This window comes from Neomonachus schauinslandi, chromosome 12 (assembly GCF_002201575.2).
Source record: "Neomonachus schauinslandi chromosome 12, ASM220157v2, whole genome shotgun sequence".
Classification (NCBI taxonomy): domain Eukaryota; kingdom Metazoa; phylum Chordata; class Mammalia; order Carnivora; family Phocidae; genus Neomonachus; species Neomonachus schauinslandi.
In genome coordinates, this window is record NC_058414.1 from 87,233,530 (window position 1) to 87,255,312 (window position 21,783).

At 42.4% G+C, this 21,783-nt stretch overlaps 1 protein-coding gene across 1 annotated transcript in view; it reads left to right on the forward strand.

Moving 5' to 3' along the window:
- LRGUK (leucine rich repeats and guanylate kinase domain containing) overlaps window positions 1-21,783 on the forward strand; it is a 102,007-nt gene that overhangs the window by 57,005 nt on the left and 23,219 nt on the right. Inside the window, exons 14-16 of the mRNA XM_021692972.1 lie at window positions 1,518-1,719; window positions 2,346-2,441; window positions 20,956-21,095. Of these exons, the coding sequence (XP_021548647.1) occupies window positions 1,518-1,719; window positions 2,346-2,441; window positions 20,956-21,095 (438 nt within the window). The remainder of the gene's footprint in view (window positions 1-1,517; window positions 1,720-2,345; window positions 2,442-20,955; window positions 21,096-21,783) is intronic.

Here is a 21,783-nt window from a genome sequence, read left to right on the forward strand (position 1 = left end):
ATTGGGGCGTTGCCTCACTTCAGTGAAACTGGTCACGTTTCTTCCAGCTCTTCAGTTTTTCTAACTTCAAAATCCTGCAGTTCTCATCTTTCCACAATTGATGACGTTTGCATCTTTAAGGAGGTTTCCTGTGTTTCTATGTTAATAACCAAAAATATCTTCCTCGGACAAGGCAGAAACTCTCCAGCTCCTTGTGCTTACCTTCTTCCAGTTCACTGGTTCTCTGAGTGCTGGCTCCTGTCTTTTTCCTCCCTGAGAACTTTCTCCTACTCATTTTCAAGAGGTTGACTCTATAAACCAGGCCTGATGTCCCTGATTCTCCCAAGCGAAAGCATTTCTCCGAACTGCTCTAGTCATTGACACTTTTAGAAATTATTTTTTAAAAGATCCCATATTTCACTCCCACTCCCCCCGCTGAATGTTTAAAACAAAGATTTTGAATGTTAAACTAAACTACTGATGATGGGATCGAGGAGGAAGGAGCTTTAGGGTTCATTTGGAAGGGCTCTTGCATTTCAGCTAGGAGGAAATTAGTGCTCGGGGAGCAATTGTGGGATTTGCTCGCGGTCTGCAGGAGCTGGGGAGCCGCAGTTATTCACCACCCAGCCCTCCTGATCCACAGACCACCACCCAGCCCTGCTTCTTGGCATGAGCTCCTGGCAGCTTGGCTCTCCCTTGCTCTGGGTAGAAGCTGTGAGATGTAATAGGAACCATCCAGCCAGGTTGCTGGTTTAGGAATAGGACCGGTCCCAAGGAGATGACAAAGGGGTAACAGAGGAGCCTTTTTTCCCTGGTAAGATCTTTATCTCCTGGAGCTGTAAGGGTGCTCTTTTAAATGTAGACTTGAAATTACTTCTGAGTGGGGTGCCTGGCTGGCTCACTCTGTAGAGCATGCAACTCTTGATCTCTGGGTTGTAAGTTTGAGCCCACATTGGGTATAGAGATTCCTTAAAAATAAAATCTGAAAAAAGAAAAAAAGAAATTACTTTTCAGTACTAAAGATGCAGCACTACTGTGAATGTACCTGTTTTATTCTGGCAATTTTCTTTTTGTTTTTCTTTCTTCTTCTTTTTTTTTTTTTAAAGAGAGCATGAACAGGGAGGGGGGAATGGAGAGGCAGAGAGAATCTCAAGCAGGCCCCATGCCCAGTGTGGAGCCCAAAACTGGGCTCGATGTCATGATCCTGAGATCATGACCTGAGCTAAAATCAAGAGTCGGACACCTAACCGACTGAGCCACCCAGGGACCCCTAGCAATTTTCTTTTTTAACCATCATGTTTATTAGAGTAGTTAGTTAGAGGATAACCAGGTAGTTATTTTATTTTCCAATAACAATATTTGATGAACAAAGGGAAGTAATCCAACTTTGAGATGTTTACAGGAAAATAATAGCTAATTGTCCAAATAAATCTTTTAATACAAGACTACTTATTACACCTATGTTGTCAGATGTCTCCAACATGATTTCTAAATTGTGTATCTGGTTCTAATTTATTCCCTTTTCTTTAAACAAATAGGGTGTAAGAAGTTTGAAATTTTCCTATTTTGAGCCTCGATATATCCTGGTGGTGCCCATGAACAAGGAAAAATATGAGGGATATTTGCGGAGAAAAGGATTATTTAGTCGTGTAGAGATTGAATTTGCTGTCTCTAGAGTGGACCTTTATATTAAAATCAACCAGAAATTTCCAGGATATTTTGATGCAATCATCAATGCAGGTCAGTAACTTTCAGCAAAGTTTTATTTTTGAAGTGTAAGGTCACTGGGGGAAAATCCTCTCTAACGTACATTCTTAACTGTTGGCTGACTGCAGTTTCTTGTAGGACTGGGGTCCCTGCTTCTTTTGTTGGCTCCCTGCCAGGGGTTGCCCTCTGTCCTAGAGGCTGCTCCCAGGTCCTGTGCATGTGGCCCTTCTGTCTTCAAGCTGGTAATGGCACATCACATTCTCCTCATGCTTCAAGTCTCTGCTTTCCTCTTCTACCAGAAAACTCTCTTCCTTTATGGGGCTCCTGTGATCATGTGTAGGCCCACCTGGGTAGTCTACCTTCTGACTGGCCCAAACTCAACTGATGAGTAACTTTCATTACATTTGCAAAAATCCCTTTTGCCATTTGACGTGACATAATCACAGGAGTAACACCCCCTCACATTCACAGGTTCTGCCCCCACTGAAGAGAGGCAGTTATATGAGGGTGAAGTGTCATGAGAGTCTTAGAGTTCTGCCTACCACAATAGTCACAACATTAGATGTGGCTTAAAAAAATCATTACCACCAACAGTTGTAAATTGACTGTATTTTGGTATGATTCTGTTGCCTTAAAGTACCTTTTCTCACTTACTGTAGATGATCTGGAAGTTGCCTACCAAAAGCTGAGTCATCTCATCAGAGAGTACCTTGGGTTGTCTGAGGAAACATCCAAGAATTTGGCTCCAACTGCAGGTACTACCCTCTCCCTTTTGTGCCAGGAAAACAAGTCTGTGAATTGCTATTTAGGTACTCGTTGAGCAGGCTCAAGCTGGTTCTAACTCTTTAATCCCTGTCCTTCCTCCGGTGTGACGGTTCCCACAAGTGAGCCATGTGAATCAGCCCCCGGACCTGTCCCTCTCCCTGTCTGGGTGGCCTTAGCGGCACTCACAGCACTGTCCTTCAGGGACATGCTGGCCACTGCCTCCTTGGAGGTTTATGGTAAATAAGCGCCAGTCTCCCGGTTCAGATCTCAGCCTTCTAGAAGTTTGGCTCCCTTAGGGAGCTGACGTGGCGTTCTGCTCAGCAGGTTTGTATTTAGCATTGTTTTAATCCAATAGGTTAAGCCTTTTCTTTGCATTGCCACAGTCCTCCAAGTGTGGTACTAGAGAGGATAGTGGAAGAGCATGGTCAGAGGGTATGAGCCTGGTTGTGGCCCTCCCGCTCCCTTGGGCAAGCTGCTTTGCTGTTTGGAGCTTCAGTGGACTGTCCTGCTAGATGGAGTTAATGCTCTCCCTTAAAGGAGAGTTAATGCCTCATGGAGTATCTGCAGCAAACGACATGGGCTGTAGAGCCGTGTATCTCCTCGGAATCCAGGAATTTTAAAGCCCTAACTTAGGATTTTGGTACCTGAGTATTTTGAGATGCATTTAGAAGGTTCTCCCCAATCCACTTCACTCCCACTGAGATGGCTAACTATGAAAAAAACGACAGAAAATACGTGTTGGCAAGGATGTAGAGAAGTTGGGAAGGTAAAATGGTATAGCTCTGATGGAAAACAGTATAATGTTCCTCAAAAAATTAGAAATGGAATTACCATATGATCTAGCAATTCCACCTCAGGGTATCCAGAAGAATTGAAAGCAGGGACTTGCATAGGTCCTTGTACACCAGTGAATGCAGCATTATTCACAGTAACTGAGAAGTGGACAAATACTGTCTGATGCCACTTTTATGAGGTACCTAGAGGAGTCAAATCCACAAGGACAGCAAAATGGAATGGTTGCCAGAGGCTGGGGGAGGGAAAGGAATGGAGTGTTGTTGCTTAACAGCTACGGAGTTTCACTATTACAAGATGAAAAGAGCTCATGGACTTGGTTGCACAACAATGTGAATATACGTAACACAACTGAACTGTACAGTCCTCCATGAATGCCTGTTTGTGCACAGGGCACACTTTCTTCCGGTCCTCTGAAGGTGGGAAGTCATACCCTGGTCACCTGTCTCCTAGAAGACATACGGAGAAGGACAGCCTCACTCTGTTATCTGTTGGTTGTTACCAGTTTCACACTGACCTCATTCCAGAATTCCAAGGGTACCTGACCTGAAAAGAATGTGTAGAATTGCAAAAGGGCACCATCAGTTTGAACTCTGGCAAAATCGTGGCCAGGCCTGCCTCAACCTGGCCAGTGAAATCCTAATTGGGCCAAGAGTCACAAAGGCTAAAAGCACACGAACACACAGCAAGCCAGGGTCTCACGTCAACGTTTTACAATATGATATGTGAAAGCAGTTCAGCCCACCGGAGGGGACCTTCTTTTTCTTCATTAGGGTGGTAAAAATACACATAACATAAAGTTTGCCATCTTAGCCATTTTTAAGTGTACAGTTCAGTTGTGTTACGTATATTCACATTGTTGTGCAAGGGGGGACATTCAAGGAGGAGCGTGCCTGTGTGTTTATCCAGCACTGCTCCCATCGGTTCTCTAGAAAGCCGTCCGTGCCTGGCAGGGTGCACAGTGTATCTCACGAGGCTTTGGTAGCTGGATAGAAGTGTCTCATGAGGAAATCTGACCCTCTTTGCTTTCAATCTTTGCTAACCCAGCAACTTCTGATGTTTAATTTGGTCTCCTGGGTGGAGCTGTCCCACTGGGGGCGCTCTCCTACGTTAGAACACCCTGCCCTGATCCCTGAGCTGGGCCCATCTCCCACTGTAAATTAATAAGTTGGTGTTCTGACTTTTAAATCAGCCCCTTGTGGATTTAGATGAGCGTGAGTCAGTCCCCCGAGCCTGAGCAGTTCTGAGGAACGGAGAGAAGCATGTTTGTCAGTCCGTAGCACAGAGGGCACCTCTGAGATGTGGCGCTTGAGCAGGACTCTGCCTCTAAGCCAGTGGGGCTCCAGCCCTCCATCTTTCCATATTGGGCAACCACCAGGACGCTGACTATTGGGTGCAGTTGCCATTTGGCGAATTAATAGACCAGATAATGTGTGCATAGGAAAACAGACTCCCATTTCAAAGGGTATAATAAAACTTCATTTATTTGGACCAATTAGGTTCGGCTTGTCTGATTTAATGGAAAGTATGAATTACAGAATTTGTTAAAATGTTACCCCTCTCAGATACATTTAATAACAGAAACTGGGTCATCCAGTTATTGACTAATAGAGCCTCAGCTTTAAAAAGTAGAGGGGAGGGTTTATAATTAATACATCAATTCCCTGACCTCCGTAGACCCCCATTTTCCTGGCAGGTTTAGTGTTTCGGAAAATAATGTGTTTTCTTAAGAAGCCACACCACCTCATTTTATTTAAATAGTCAATCTGTGGAAGATGTTACTGTCTTCAGTTGCTGGTTTCAGGATAAACTTGCACATAAAGTGACTTTGTGGAGGCCAGACATGATTCAAGTGAGTATTTTAAAATTCTAAGAGCATAGTCCTTCCTAATAAAGCTTTTAAAGGATCTCTAGTGCATTAAGAGTAGAGCCAACGGCCTCTTGGCGTTTCAGGGCTGTAAAGTGTATGTCAAGGAGGACAGGCCCAGATGTTCACAGGTTCACTGCAGGCGAGCAGGGCCCAACCATAACCACCTCAAAATGAGCGTCATGACTCCCCAGAAAGAGACCAGAGCCCCAGCAGGGTCAGCACCCCAGGCCTGGCTGGCTCTTAAATTTTTGCTTCCACTCTGAGCTGGGTCCCTCTGACTTTAAGTTCTGTAGTTCAGGTATGTTTACATAAAGACTTATATTACTTATTTAAATGTAAGTGAGACCCCTAGAAGAAAAGATGAATAATTTTAGCAGAGTGGAATATTTTTAATATTTAATTGAGCTGTCAAAGGTAAGAAATTGAAGTAAAAAATATTTAAGAGTCTATGAAAGGCAGTCTGAACAATTAGAAAATTGAACTGGAAATAGGAAACCTTAGTTTTGTATTCCAGATTTCACCAATAATCATTAATTTGATTAATCACTTTGAACTTCCATTTCTAAAAATTTCTAAAAAACAAGGCCAACTACATTTAATATTATGGAACATTCTAGAATTTGCTGAGATTTTTCCCAGTTAGATTAGACTGCCTATAAGTTAGGCTCCAGTACAAATCGAAATCTGGTGGCCAATGGTATTGTTTTCATGGAAGCAGGAATCCTGTACCAATGCCAATTGGGAAGTATTCCTAGATATTTGAAGTAATAATACATAGCTTTATCTTTAGTAATTTCATGTTGCTAATTTGTAACTGAGGATGCAATTTTAATTTCTACTCTTAATGATGAAACTAGAACAAAGTCATAAAAGTAAGCCTGAAGTCTATCAGTATAACAACCGCATCCGTCTGGACCCAGAAATGCAAACCTTTACCAGAGGAGAGACTCCGAATTTCCATTAAATGCACGTACAAATAGTAACTTTAGGTACAGAGTGATTATAAAACCTCAAAATACTGAGATGTACATTAATTAAAAATGTTTATCAACCATGGTACGGATGATCTTATTTTTCTTCCCCTATAGCAGTGCAGGTAATATTCATTTCCAAAGCATGAAGACTAAAAAAATCCTGAGCAAACAATACAGTTTTTATGAAATAAGAAAAAACTCACTCTATTCACAACTCAGTGTAAGGGACGTCTTTACCCTCCATGTGTCTCTATACAACCTATTTCTGGAATACTTATCTGGTGCTCCCAATAAAGCTTTTAAAAAGCTGATCCAACTACCACTCTGAGTTCCTGCTATAGAAATCATAAAATAAAATTATATTTGCAAATCATTATTTAGATCTAACTAATGATAGAGGAAAATGATGATGGTGATGATGAGTCAAACAGGGGCACTTGAGCAATTTACTACTCCCCATGTGATGCTTTATCTCTAATAAAGGACAGGGTATCATTTGCCAAATGATGTGAATTGTTGAATTCTAAAAGTGGGGAAAAAATCCTTGTGTGTCTGATTCTAGGAAACCAGGGGTTTACAAATAGAGCCTTCAGCATTGGGTTTCACTCTTATGCCTTTCTATTTTTTTTTATTTCTTTTTTTGTGTGTGTGTGATTAAAAAACCATAAAATTAGCCATTTTAGCCATTTTAAGTATACAACTTAATGGCATTAACTACATTCACAGTGTTGCATAACCATCCCAACTACCTGTTTCCAAAAGTTTTCACCCCTCCCACGCAGAAACTCCATTCCCATTAAGCAATAACTCCCCCATTAGCCCCTGGTGACCTCTAATCTACTTTCTGTCTCTATGAATTTGCCTATTCTAGACATTTTTACTGTTCTTATATTTTAATTTAGCCTTGTTTCTTGACTAAATTTGTATTTAATCTATAACTGTCATGAACTAGGGAGATAGGAATGATGAGCAGGGCCATCCCCTCAGAAACCCCACCAGGAGGCAAACTTTTCCTTGTCCCCACTCTTCCCCAACCCCTCCCCAGAAACGTCTGGTTCATCTGGAGGCACAGGGTATCTGCCCAGACGAGGAGGTTCAGGGATGACCCAGAGTAGTCCAAGCTCATCTTGCTTTGTGGGGGAGAATGGACAGTGGCCGGGAGCCTGGTTTGCTTCTGGGGATGGACCACCCTGGGGTCACCTTGGAGGTCTGACTTTGTTTGCAGTCTCTGAGCATCAGGTCTCCCTCAAAGTGGGCTGAGACTAGTTTCTTCAAGGCTGTTCCCCACTGGTGTGCCCTGCCCCTGGCCACAGCATTTCAGAGCCATGTCCTTAGGACTCGGTTAAGATGTTATATGGGCCACCAGAATATGTATGGGCTTCTCTCATAAACAAGTGCCTGCTGAGCTGATTGTGTTCATGGTTTGTCCACGAGACCAGAATCATACGGAGAACTTGCTCCCATGGTAATCGAAGGAAGCGTCCCCCTCTGCAACGTTAATGTGCTGGTGGCCTCTGAGAGCCATTGCTGAAACCAGGGTAGACTCGGAGGGAAAAGAGTAGCCCTGGGCGTGGGGCGGATCCTCAGGAGCAGGTCCTCCGAGCCATGGCACCTCAGGCTTCCGTGGGATCCATTCTTTGCCTCCTTCCATTCACTGCTGACTTATTGAGTGCCTGTTGAATTTCCCGTATCTTGCCTTGCCTTGCCTTGCCTTGCCTTGCCTTGCCTTGCCTTGCCTTGCCTTGCCTTGCCCTTGCCCTTGCCCTTGCCCTTGCCCTTGCCCTTGCCCTTGCCCTTGCCCTTGCCCTTGCCCTTGCCCTTCCCTTCCCTTCCCTTCCCTTCCCTTCCCTGGTAAGCTGATTATTCCTCATAGAGCTCCCCGTTTCTTGCAGAGGACTACCATTAAACAAGCAGGACTTCCCCTGGCTTAGATGTCCTCCCTCTAGTTTCTACCATCAAAAGCAGCACTGGCCTCTCTAAGCTGTGGAAGTTTTAAATCTCATTCGCTTAAAAATTGTTCTTGCCACTCTCAGAACCATTTTGGTTCTGTGAATCAGTCTCTTTATGTTTATTTACTGAAGTTCATGATTTCAATTGACTAAGATTGTTCTACTTACTACTAAATAAGAGAATTCTAGGCACCTAGTATCCCCAAGGGGAAGGAACGGTTATAATTCTTCTCTATGTGTAATTTTATTCTTTTCAAGGGCCTATGTGCATCAGGAAAGGAAAAGGTATTTTGTTGTTGTTGTTATTTCTAAAGTTACTTAGTTATATAGTATGTGTTAAGATGTTTTTAGCTAACTTCTTTTTATATCAAAGCAGGAGCTCCCTCTAGCAAGAAGACCCCCTCTGGGGTGCCAGCACACCTGGTCCCATCCCCAAGGCGCTTGGCGAAACTGCAAGCAGATGGCCAGATAACAGAGGCTCTCTCTGGAATGCAGATTCATGCACAGGTCCCTGAGCATCAGAACCCAGCCCCCTCCCAGAATCAAGAGCTGGCTCAGGTGGGAGCAACCCATCAAGAAGAATTTTCTCCCAGTAGCCATGTCAGTGCTGAGCCTCCTCCACAGCCCAGCTCATCAGCACTTGGTATTTCCCAGCAGGCCCAAGACTTATCCCCAAACCAGAAGGAAGGGGATGTTCAACAATTGGATCTTTCTTCAAAAATAGTAACGACAGATCTCCCTGAAAATGAGTCACAGACATCTGAGGCAAAAGCAGGTAAAATAGGGCAGCCTTCCATCGTTCCTTCCCAAGGGCCTTCTCAGCACCCTGACCCACCTCTAGCTCACAGCCCTCAGCCGGACCAGGATGAGGAATCAGGGGAGGCCAAGGTGACCTCCACTGGCCCTCCCCCATCTGAAGCTCCCCAGGAGTCTGGCCCAACATCCCTCAGCCCCCAGAGAACCCAGGATGAGGAAACTGAGTCAGCCGATCTGCCACCCAGCAGTACCCCTTATGAGCCTCCAAGAGACTCTTCCCACCCTAATGGGGCCAAAACACCGGGACCATCTCCAGAAGATTCTCAACAACTTCTAGAGGAGGGAACCCCCAAAGGAAAATTTGTTCGGGTTAGCACTCCTTACCCAGAATTGCCACGTCCTCAGGATTCAACAGGTATCAAACAGACCCAGGACAGGAAAGACCCAATGACTTTGCTTCCCAGAAGCCGCCTGGCTCCCACCAGGCTGCCCCAGCCTCAGGTCCTTGCTCCACTCCAGAGTCGGAGGCCCACACCCAAACTCCTCTCACCCAGCAGGGAGGAAGCTTTAGGAACAGCCTCAGATCAAACCATGATTCCCTCCCCCGGGCCTCCACTAGCTCAGGAAGGAGACCCCGGTAAACTTCCTCCCATCAGCCCTCCCCATTCCAAACCACCACAAAATCTGAGCCCCCATCTGGACCACAGTCCTCAGCAAGTCCAGGAAAAACAGGTCAGGGAGGTGAAACTCCCTCTTATCAGCCCCCCCATCCAGGAGCACATGCCACAGCCCGCTCCCCATCCGCCCCAGGAAGAGGAGGCCCAGGTGGTTAGGCTCCCACAAATTCCCACTTCCTTCTCTGAACAGCAGCTGCCTCAGAACACAGGGCCTCGCCATGATTCGAGGCCTGCGAAGGAAAGGCAAGCTCCAAAAGCAGGCCACGCCTCCAGCAAGAAGACTTCAGATGTGCGGGCCTTACCCCAAAACCAAGAGCCAGTGCAGCAGACAGAAGCTAGGAAAAAAAAAACTCCCTATCCAAAGAGAGACAACTAAAGGACCAGGGCATCTGAAAAAGGCACCGCCTAGAAGCCATCAGACGGCCTTGCAGCCAGAATCCCAGAGTAAGCTGACTCCCCCAAAGGTACCAGACCACCCTAATCCCAGCCCGCCTCTGAGTCCTCAGGGGAACCAGCAGAGAAAAGCCCACACACCAGAAATTCCTGAGCCACCCCACGCTGAACCATTGCCTAAGGATCCCCAATTACAAGAAGAGAAACGGGTAAAGGTACATTCTTCCAGAAAAAAGGCCCGTGCCAACCTCCCCCCAAGATGACCTGGTTCAGAAGGTAGCTGTGTCCAAAAAAGGAGCATCCTTGAAAAAAGAGAATTCTGGAGGATTGTCTCAGGAAAATAAAGCTACCCTCAGTGGTGGTCAACCAACTCAGAAGGGTCGGCCCCTGCCCAGGAGACCTCTCCAGAGTGAAACGTCCTCTGCAGAGTCAAGACCAGATGATTCTGCTCCTAGACAGCATCGGAGGAGAAACGAAGAGGCTCATAAAAGCAGAAGATTTCAGAAGAGAGAGACTGCTTTGGATTCCCCAGAGCAGGCCTCCACCCAGCCCATCACAGGGACGCAAGCCCGGAAGGGGACCAGTCAGACCGGAGAGAGGTCTGTCCAAAGGGACAGGGCTTCCAGGCAGCAAGCCAGAGACAAACACAGCCAGAAACATGGCGGAGCACCAAAGGACAGAAGCTCTGCCACACCCCAGAATCAGGTGTCCGCTGAGGAGCGGGGCAGCTAGAAAGGAAGACTGCGAGCTAGGGGCAGTCAGAGCCCCAAGGTTTAAGCCATCCCTAGAGCACTGGGTCTTTAACGTCTGTGCGCCCTGGAGGCAGTGCTGTCACAGAAAGGACAGTGATGGCCGGGGCACTATGAGCCCATATACCAGCTTCCTTCTGCCATCCCACGTAAGCATGGGGGTGGTGGGCACCAGCCCTGTCCAGGCACTGGGTTCTTAGAAGGCAGCTAGTCTGTGCAGATTCTTGTGGTTGCCACTGTAGCCTGGAAGAGCAGCCCCTCGAGGGGGGGGGTACACCAGCAAACAGCGCTCCTGCGGCCAGCGATAGAGCTGGTCTTAAAGATTGGCGTCAGCAGGGAGCCTCCGTGTCTAGACTCGCATGAATTCCAATATGCGTTCCAACTCTGGCCGAAGCAATGTCACGTTGCCATTGTTTTTGTTGAATTCATTAGGAAAACTCACTTCTAGATGAGAAAAGTGTGACATGCCTCTCGCCTTATCAAGGGATCCAGAAGGAGAACTCTGAGAAAGGAAGCCTCTGCAGTTTCTGGGTCTTGGTCACTCTGGCAAAGATTCTAGACCCGCGGTTAATTTGTGGGAACAAGTTCTTTGCACACGGGACCCTGTGATTGATGAGTGCTTCGCATTTGTGTTGGCACATGTGACCTGAAACTTACTTTTGCTGGAAATGTATTTCAAACTGAATACCTTCCTTTTCTCTCCGAATAGTAACCTCATGTAAATTAGCCCATGCCTTCATTATGCCAAGCCACCTGGTTGAATCAGTTAAAAGGGTTAGTGGGGAGAAAATGGAGGGGAATCAGTTTTCCTTTATCGATTCACACCATCAGGATTCCTTTGCTGACAAGTTACTGGGGTCCAACCTGAGCCAGCTTACGGAATCTACAAGAAGGGAGTGGGATATCTCCTACAACCAAACTGTGGGGAGGGCGGAGGTATAGAAGAGCCTCAGAATTGGGGACCAGTTATTGAACATAACCCAGACTCTCATCATCCCCAGTATTTTCTGTCATCAACTGCACTCTCGTCATTTCTCTGTTTCTTTCTCCATGGTGGCTCCTTTTGATTCAGGCAGACTACATCGAAGTTTCTGCACATGGCAAGGAACATGGCCACCAGTACCTCTCAAGTCTTACAACTGGTTTTACATGTGGCAGCTCCCACTACTAGAAAGGGATTAATTTACATGTTCCTTAATCCTAAAATTAAAAAAAAAAAAATTCAGGGAAAGATACCAGTTGGCTTGGCTTGGGTCAGGTGCTCATCCTTAAACTAATCAATCTACTCTGGGCAGAGACAGGGTCCCAGACATGTAACCATTGGGTCCCCCTCCTCGAGTACATGGCAACTGCATTCCTGGAAGGCAGTAATTATGAGTAAAGCAGCCAACCCAAGATTTGGCTCTTAGAGAGTTACAAGCTATTTATTGAGTGCTTACTATGTATATAGCAGCATCTGAAGCTGTGTTTGGCATCTTATATTTAAAAAATAGAAAAAAATTGAGGACTAAATGCCCGTATAAATGGATCTTACCATATACGAAAGGTATGTGTCCACGAAATTGTATGTATGGCAGATGTTATTTCAAGTTCAGTAGAGGAAATTGACATTTTAAAAATCCAGGATGCAGGAATCCTCTTGTAAAATGAAGAGCCTATGTTATGCCAATAATTACCCTTTGATTTATCTGGTTTGTCAAAGATGACAGTAATAAGGTGAATGTTTTTTTAAAATAACTTATTTTTATTGCGTTAGTTCAGTCATCCAACAAGCATTGATTGAGCGCCTATGTGCCAGACACTGTGCTAGTTGCTGGACGTATGTAGCGTTGATGAGACACCCAAGGAGCTCTCTCTCTTATCCAGGGAGACAGATAAGAGAGTTCATTACACCACCATGTGATTGGGGCAGCTGGAAGCCCCACTGCACACCGGGCCAGGTTTAACATCAGATGGACAGGCAAACCCATTTATTAACTTTTCCAGTATGCCCTAAGGATACCAAGGAAGGACACTGAATCCAGCCTGGGATGGGAGAATTGGATCAGAAAACACTTCCAAGAGGAGGTCATCTTTCAGCCAAGTCATCAAGGTTGCAAAATGAGAATGATGGGAGAGAGCGAAGGTTTTTTCGAGGAGGGAACAGCATATACTAGGCATGGCAGTAAGAGCAGACACAGCATTTCTTCTAAGGACCCAGATGTCAGGAGAGCTGTAGGTATCTGTAGGTCCAGAGGGCGTTTTGTGCTATGCGAATAACGAGTTTGGAAACTTGATCTAACAATGGGGAGCCATTGAATAGTTAAATTTTTATCTTAGAGACGTGTCTAGAGTTGGTATGGAGGATAAATTTAAGATAGTCAGTACAGACAGGGGGTAGGAAGGATGGCTGGGAAACTATTGCAATAGTCCTAACAAGATGGTGAGGGCCTGAAATAAGGCACTGTGGCAGGAATGGACAGATTTCAGGAAGTATCTGGATTGGACGTGGGGAGGGGGGAGGACGGACCTGAAAAAAAGGAAGAAAATTAGGATAACCACCCCTTGTTTTATGAGCCATGAAGGGTGCATTTCAGAGGCGCCGATTCCTCACTTAGGTGAGAACTTAAGAAAAATGCATGGTTTCTTCCTCGGGCAACTTGTTCTGAGACTCCTTAAGGCATTCGGGTTTGCATTTTTATTAGGGTGCTAAAGGGAAGTGAAAAGCCAAGTTTCCCTTTGTTTGACTTAGAGGAAGCTCTAGCTCCCTTCCCGGGTGTTCGTGATGGTATAAAGTTTGTGTTTTGAATAGTGTATCAAAATGTCCTAGGTTCAGTGCAACTGGGCAACACTTTGTTTATAGTCCAAGAAAGGGAGTAGCAAAAATCATTGACACCTCTGTGGTGGGAGAATTTTACTGCTATTATTGATTTTCTCAGTGTAATGGTAACTTCTGCTTTTTAGCTGTATAAGAATTGTCATTTTCCATCTACGTTTACAAAGTTCACATCACTTCCATTTGCTGTGTTCCTCAGCAAAGTGATCTTTATGGGAAAGCAGAAAACATGGCAGACTTAGTCCCTCTATTAGCTAATATGATTTCTAGCTTTTTAAAGTCCAGCAGCTCGTATTGAAATCAACCGAGATAATAGTTCCACTGGGCATAAGAGCCTTCTTCAAATATTTAAAGAGCTAAATCAGTTATTTTCAAGCCTCAAAAGAGAATTGGAACAAAGGACACGATCAGATAATTCACAAAAGAGGAGAGAAAAATGGCCAAAATACATGTCAAAAAGCTTTTAGCTTTCACCACTTCTATGAGTTAAAATGGATTAGATTGTGGGGGGTGCCAAACTGGCAAAGATGGAAAGCAAATTAATGCCTATTCTTGGTGAGGTTAAGGGGAAACAGGCTTTCTGTGTCATCACTGAGAAAGTAAGCTGGTACAACTTTTGGGGGGACAGTTGAACAATATCTGTCAGAGCCTTTAAATATTGCCTATCTTTAACCTAGTAACTCTAATCTACGACTTACCACAAGGAAGTAACTGACATAGAAGGATGTTCCCATTAATATCTTTATAATAAAATCTGGAAATAATATAGCCACCCAATGGGGTTTTAAAAATAAGTTATGGAAAAGTTATGGTATAGCTATATGCTAGAACGCTATGTTGCCATTATAATCATGTTGTAGAAGAATATAGAGAAGAGGAAAATATTTGTTACATATTAAGGAGAAAACAGGTTAAGGAGGTAGAACCAGTATGGTTCCAGTTGTGAGTTCTGGGTTGTCATATTATGAATAATTTTTATTTTCTCACTTATGCTTTTTAGTATTTTCCAAATTTTCTACAACAAACCTGTGTTTATTTGGGAAAGGTTACATAGAATCAAATTCACATATATGAAAATCTGTCCTGTGAAAGAGCAACCTTATGTTCTATTTCAATTTGACATAATGAGGAACTTTCTAAAAGTTAGAAGTCATGTTCAAAGGAACAAATAGGCTTTCTTTAGAACTTAGAGGCTCTGTGTTGGGAATCTTACAAGAAGCCTTCATATGTCGGGTGATCAGTTGGGCTGGATAAAATTTAAGGTTCCTTTTATGATATGATCCATTTACTACACCTGGCTCTACCTAATTTTTAAAAATGCTGGTCATAACCTACGAAATGGATTCCACAATTTAGTTTGCAACCTACAGTTTGGAAACCCCTGCGCTGAGCTCTCTGGAGCTTTGCTCTGGTGCTGTTCCTAGAGGCCTGCTCATGAGATGCTTCCCTGCTCTGATAACTTCATGTGTAATGGGATGGGTTGACATATGATTTATGCTGAATTCCTTTCTGGGACAATAGCAAGGATCCAGTGGATTGGCAGTTATGCTCTTTGTCAGTATTAGGGCTCCAGAGAAGATATGCCCAAAATTCTTATGCATAAAAATTAAGTTCTTATGTAAAGCAAAAAAAAAAAAAAAAATCTTGATCAGTAGTACTTTCAGCAATAAGTACTTAGCTGACTCCCTTTCCTTTTGCTCCATGACAACCCTGAAATCATCTTGTTAACATAAAAGATCCTCCAAATTCCACTTTAGGTAATTGCGCTATTTATACAGTCTAGCACAATATGTTCATAAATGAATTTAATTAATTGCTTAGTTCAATCTGAAAGACATAATTCTAGAAATCACTTTTTTTGTTTGACCAGGCGTTCAGAAAAGAGGATAAGAAGAGCCTACCCGTTTCTTTGTGTTGATGATAGATAAATAATGTCAGACCACCAAATCTTTCATCTCCAAGGTGATTAGGAGAGTGAGGGAATGATTAGCGAAAGCTGGAGGCTTTTTTTTTTTTTAAGTTTGTAACCTTAGAAATTCATAATTTCAAATAACACTAACAGTCAAAATAATCACTAGAAATTCCAACACTGTGTACCGTTTAGCTGTGTGACCTGGGCAAGTTACAGAGTTCTCATGTAGAGATAATAACAGTACCTACCTCAAGATTATTGTGAGGAGTAAATGAGTTTGAGTTAATAAATTGAAAGACAATGTCTGGCACATAGTAAGTGTGTATAGGAGTATTAGTGTTAACATGTAAGCAGCAAAAAAAAATTTAAACATAGCATTTTATCATTAATTGGATTTAAGAACCGTTCAAACTAGGTAGAAATGTTTGGCAAATAGGTTGGTCTTCTCTGAAAATCCTTTTAAAAACTTTCACAACCTTGATCGAATTAAGGAGCTTAAACAGAATTAGAATAATGTTGGGAAGAAATTGTAGTTGAGCAACATGTTACCGAGATCAAGAGATTGTTTCATAGACATTCACGTGCAGCGTTGCAGTTTGGAGAAGTGAGTCGGGAAACATCAGCTCTAGGGCTATTATGAAATTTACTTGTGATACACACATGAAAGGCTTGTCACGGCACCTGGCACATAGTGCATGCTCAATAAATGCTATCTATTGTTTTTACTACTGTTATTTCTTTATTGATAAAGTCAAAGCCATTTATATTCTGCGTTTCAAATTGGTTAGATAATAAGTGCTGTCAAGTTATTTAACGCAGAATCAAATACCAGATAGTGGGCATTCTGTTTTCCTTTTGCGGTGGGTTGAGACCAAGACTGACTTCTACAAGCTACCCAATTTTAAAGACCCTCAGTTTCCAGCGACAAAGAAAAGTGAACAAAGACCTCCCCCCTGCCAAAAAAAAGTCTTTTGTAGAGGAATTGACCAATGAAGTAACGTCTTTGAAAAAGCTGTTCTTGAAGGATGATCCCTTAGGAAGCACCTTGCGCTTGCCAGAGGTGGGAGTTTACGATTGGGTGGAAGTCTCATTACCAGCCTCATTATCAAACATGTTACTTAAAGGGGAAGAAGGCTTTCCTGTGTATCCAAGCTCCCTGAATGTTTCTTTCCTATTTCCTACTTCTCCTTTCTCTTGCCCAAGTGCTGTACGTATGCAGATCTTATGTATCAAGTTTCCAGTCTTGAGATTTGCCTGTCCTATATCTTATCTCCTCCAAAGCGTCAATTAACTACTTCATGATAAACTCATCCATTAAAAAAAAACCCCACAAAATTCAGGGTACTATTGTTACATGTTTTATTTTATTTTATTTTTAAGTTATATATGTATTTATTTTTAAGTAAGCTCTACACCCAGGGTGGGGCTCGAACTCAAAACACTGAGATCAAGAGTCTCACGCTCCACCAACTAAGTCAGCCAAGCACCCCTGTTATATGTTCTAATTAGGACATTCTAAATGCAGGGACCGAATATTGAGCCCATTAGTTCAGCTGTACTGAGGAGATTTCAGTGTGAAATTCAATGAAAAGAAACTTTTTTTTTGTACCTCATTCTGTCTGTGTGAGAATATACATTCACATGCTTTCCTTTGTCTTGATATAGACTCTCTTTAACTAGCTGATTATCCTTTGATTAGAAACTCAAGAACAGAGCACTTTACTGTTAGAATGATTTAATAAGTGTATTCATTTTATTGTGTATAACATGAACATTATTACTTTATTTCCTTGGATTTGGTAGCTTTCCACTATAAAAGCTTATTTTGCTATGGAAAATTATTATGGCTATTATGTGAAATTTTAGTTGCTTTTATTCCTTACTTGGAAGCACAGATAGACAAGACTTTCAAGATTTAATTCTGCCCTAGAAAAATAGCTTCTTTCAGAACCTTTAGTTTTGTGATACTTCCCAATGAACTGAGCTTTCCTTTAATTTTCCACTAAAATTATGTAACTCTCATTAAAAATAAATACTGTATCACAGATTATTGTGCATTAATTTGGTTTTGGCCTTTTTTATGGTTACGTATTTCAGTATTTACTCCTTTACAGTGATTTTACAAGTATATTTTATATTTATATGGGTTTATTCATGGTAGGGATAAATTATTCTCTCTAGTTTAAAAAAAACAAAAAACAAAAAAACCTCACTATTACCTAAATAAACATGTGTTGTTTGTTTTTAAACCCCATTTGAGTTGGGGGGGGGGGGGATGAACGATTCTGAAACCATCCAGTTATCTGAGAACTTTTGTTTGGAAATTAAAGCCTGTTTCCAAATCATACATCTCCCGTGGTTTTCAAAGAGAGACAAATTCCAGTTGATTGATTTTTTCCCCAGGGTTTTATTTAAATGTTAAAAAATGTATATTTACAAGTGTTTAGTCTCATATTTTTGAACAGGAAAATGACTTAGTTGCTTTGCTATATAACTAATCTCATTAATATAGAAACATTGGTTATTAAAGTAGGGATTTTTGTTTCTCAAAATATTCGCAGTCTGATTCCCAAATTCTAATGTTATTCCTAGTTATTGACATGGATATGTGGCCGCATGCCGGTTTTGTATTTCCTCCTTTGTGCAAGAAAAGGCCTTGTTTTGTCTGTGTGATGGCATGATATTAAATATATGCTCAACATGTTTTATTCTTAGGTACATGGCTTGTACTACATTTGTTATTTAGTTTGGATTCTATGCTGCTGCTTTTAAAAAGTTTTATGCAAATTATTTTAATTCACTTGACTGCAGAGGGATAGAAGTCTAAATAAAAGGTCTAAGCTACTTAGAACTAATTTGAGATGTACTTCCACTTGTTCCGGGTAATTCATTTATATTTTCATGCATTTAATAATGATACTAACCCATAAAATAACTTTAAAATCTGTCATGCGTCATTAAATTCATTTGTGTTTCATTTAACTAGCCTTTATACTGAGGGACTTGGTTGTTTTTGTGGACTGTAATTTATATTTTTTAATGTTGCCTCAAGGTTGTCTTTAATGTAGATACTTTGAATAAGATATGTTAAACTTTTGTTGCAGGGTATTATAACAGTGGTAATTATATATATAATTGAGAAGCAGGATCCCTGTCCATTGATGTATTAAGACATTAGTAACTGTTTTAAGAACTGTATGAAACTCTTCATTATAGGAGTCCAAGTCATTAAAGTGGTGGCATTACAAGATAGTTTAATAGTAATGTAAACACATTATCTTTATCCAAAATGTTTTATTGTTGAGAAACCATAAAGACATAAAATTGTTGGAATTATAGCTCCATTGTATCATCAGATTGAACTTGACTTGTTTACACCATGGTACAAATTGCTGATGTCTCAGAAAGTAGAAAAAGGAACCCTGACACATAGACTGGAAATTTTTGTGGAAATTCTCTCAATGAATATAGCTTCCATTTCTTTAATTTTTATCTTAACTTTTCTCAAATTCATCTGGTCTTTTTCACAGTGCTTTTGGTTCTTAGAGTCCCATCAAGAGGACAAGTATTTTCCCTCTTTCCTCTTTTTAAATGATCACAGGCTCCATCATCTCCATCCCATCCCCCACCCCTTGCTTCAGCCCTTTCCATTCTTTAATTCAGTTAGGCATGCTCCTGGGTCTTTATACAAAGCACCTCTTTGTGCATGATAATGCTTTTGTCCCAGATAGTTGAATGCTTTTCTTGTGATTTTAGTTGCCTGTCCAGATGTCACCCCCTCAGAGAGGACTTCTCTGACCATCACACCCTCTCTGGCTCTGGCTCCTTATTTGGCTTCCCATTCACTTCATTGCACAATACCGCCACCGATGGCATCTGATGTGGTATCTGTCTCTGTCCAACCTGAGAATGTAATTCCCACAGCTCAGGACTTTGTCTACTGCTGTATCTCCAACGTCCAGAGCCCTAGCTGGCACATAGCAGGTACTCAACAAATATGGACTGAATGGCTTTTCCATCATGAAGATTTAACAAAGAAGGTCTCCACATGCGATTATCCCTTACTATCGCTGTGACTGTTAGAACTGTAGTTGACCTCAGTGCTCCTCAGATTGCTCTGTTGCCTGGAATTCCTCGGGTGCGGACTCACTCGTCTGTTGTATCTTCTGAGTCTCTGTCTCTCTCTGTGTCTCTCTCTCTCAAGGCAGGTGTTGGGTTGTGGAGCTTTAGACTTTCCGACATGATTAAATATTTTGACTTGCCTACAAGTTTTTTCCTTATCTTACTGGCCTGGGATTGCCACACAATCTGGTGGGAGTTTGAGTTCAGGTTCCATACCAGCACACAACACAGGATCAGAGGCCTGATTTTCCACAGGTGTTTCCACCCTCAGTCCAGGCAAGACTCCGTGTCCAGGCACAGTCTCTCGGTCCGTGGGCTGAGATTTCCAGACACCCCCTTTGTGGGTTCTCACCTTATCAAAGAGCCCAGGACTTCTGCATCAAGAACACAGGGACTGGCCTCTCTCAGTCCAGAAACCTCAGCCCCAGGAGCACTTGGACTTCTTGGCATCGATTCCCACTCTTCTGACTTGGAACCTTCACTTCCAGCACCTGGAAATTTTTCTTTCTTGGTTTCTCAGCAGTGCTATGTAGGCAAGACAAATTTCTGTTATATATTATCTAGTGTTTTCTTGTCTTTGGGTGAGGAGAGCTTCCCATGTCTGTTCAGTCAGCCATATTGACTGGTGGGGCATGTGGAAATAATTTATTTTGGCATTTTAAAATTTTTTATTTTAGCACTTTTAAAGCAATATTCCTGAAAGAGTTGATGCTCATCTATATCCAAAAGCACTTACATCAGGGCTCTCTATGGATGAGCAGTAATAGAAATTTAGATTCTTTATATTCTAGGTCTCTGGACATTCTAGTGTTTTAAAGGAAACTTTCAGCATTATTTATGAATAAATTCTGTCAAACAGTGACCTCATCATCCATTCCATTCTTTTTTAAAGTTTCTTCTCAGCGTTGCAGGTTTTATTTTCTTTCTAGCCTTTTAGGAGAATTTTGTCAAATGGAAAGTAATTATCAGTGTGACTTTTAAGTGTCTGGAAGGTATTGTATGTACCAAGATTTACTTCAGTTCCCTTCATAAGCCTGTGTTGAGAGCACCAAGTGTGCTCCCAGGACACGTCTACTAGGTGCTGTGGCCTGTCCTTACTATAATCAATAATAATTATTACCTTGTTTTCTAAGACATATTTTTATTTTATATTTTTAAAGTTTTTACTTATTTGACAGCACAGTAGGCAGAGCGGCAGGCAGAGGGAGAGGGAGAAGCAGGCTCCCCGCTGAGCAGGGAGCCCTATGTAGGACTTGATCCCAGAACCCTGGGATCATGACCTGAGCCAAAGGCAGACGCTTAACTGACTGAGTCACCCAGGAGCCCCTAAGACATATTTTTGTTATCTTACTCTCAAGTTGAAATGCACAGACTTTAAGTATTTAGTTTGCTGTGTTTGGGACAATCCAGATACAAAAAATTTCCCTCACTTCAGGAACTTCCCTTATCCTATTTCATGCCTTTTATTTGTAAACTTTGCTTTCTTCCCTACCAGATATTAAGATATCTCCGATGAAATCTGAGGAGTTTTCTAGGAAGCTCTCCACTTTGAATTTGTGTGATTTCCTGGATTCTACAGACAGAAACTACTTTGTGAAATTATGGGCCAAACTTGCAGCCAAAAAAACCCCAGTGGTAAGGACTGGGGGGGGGGCAGGGAGGGATAGAACCTCATCTGAGCATCACATGGCTCAGACCAAAAGGGGATTTGGGTATTTTGAGACTAAGTTTTGCCAAAACTCTTCTCTGGTATGAGCTGAAGACAAATTTTTAGCCTCTTTCTACACCTGTAGGAATAGACATGGGCTCTACAAAGAATATTCAGTGTAGCTTTTGTGAGTACCTTTCTCTAGCCCTTAGTTGAATACTCGGACACTCAGCTCTTCTCTTTAGCAAGAATAGAAAAGGACTTTGACAGAACTAACGTGGTAAAATATGTATTTCAAGAGAAAACTGGCTTTCTTGTTGGGGTAAAATGTTAAGTGTTCTTGTGCTTAGCCTTCAAAATGAGTCCACTCAGAGGCCCTGTCTTATAACTCTGCAGCACTCAAGCCAGTCATATAACTGTCCCAACTCAGTTCTTGGACCACCCAGAAAAATTGGTATGTGCGGGAGGATTGAGTGCAGAGTTGGCTCTGCATGCAGATTAGGTTGTGCTCATTTTCCATTTGTCATAGTTTTATAGGATGATCTGGGAGTATGAGGAGGCCTAAGTCATGGCCACTGCGGTCGCCACAGATGCTACAGGACTTGCCTTTTGGTTGTCAACTCCTAGTTTGTGTTTCCTGAAGGCGAGGCTGTTGTCAGCAAATAATCACATCAT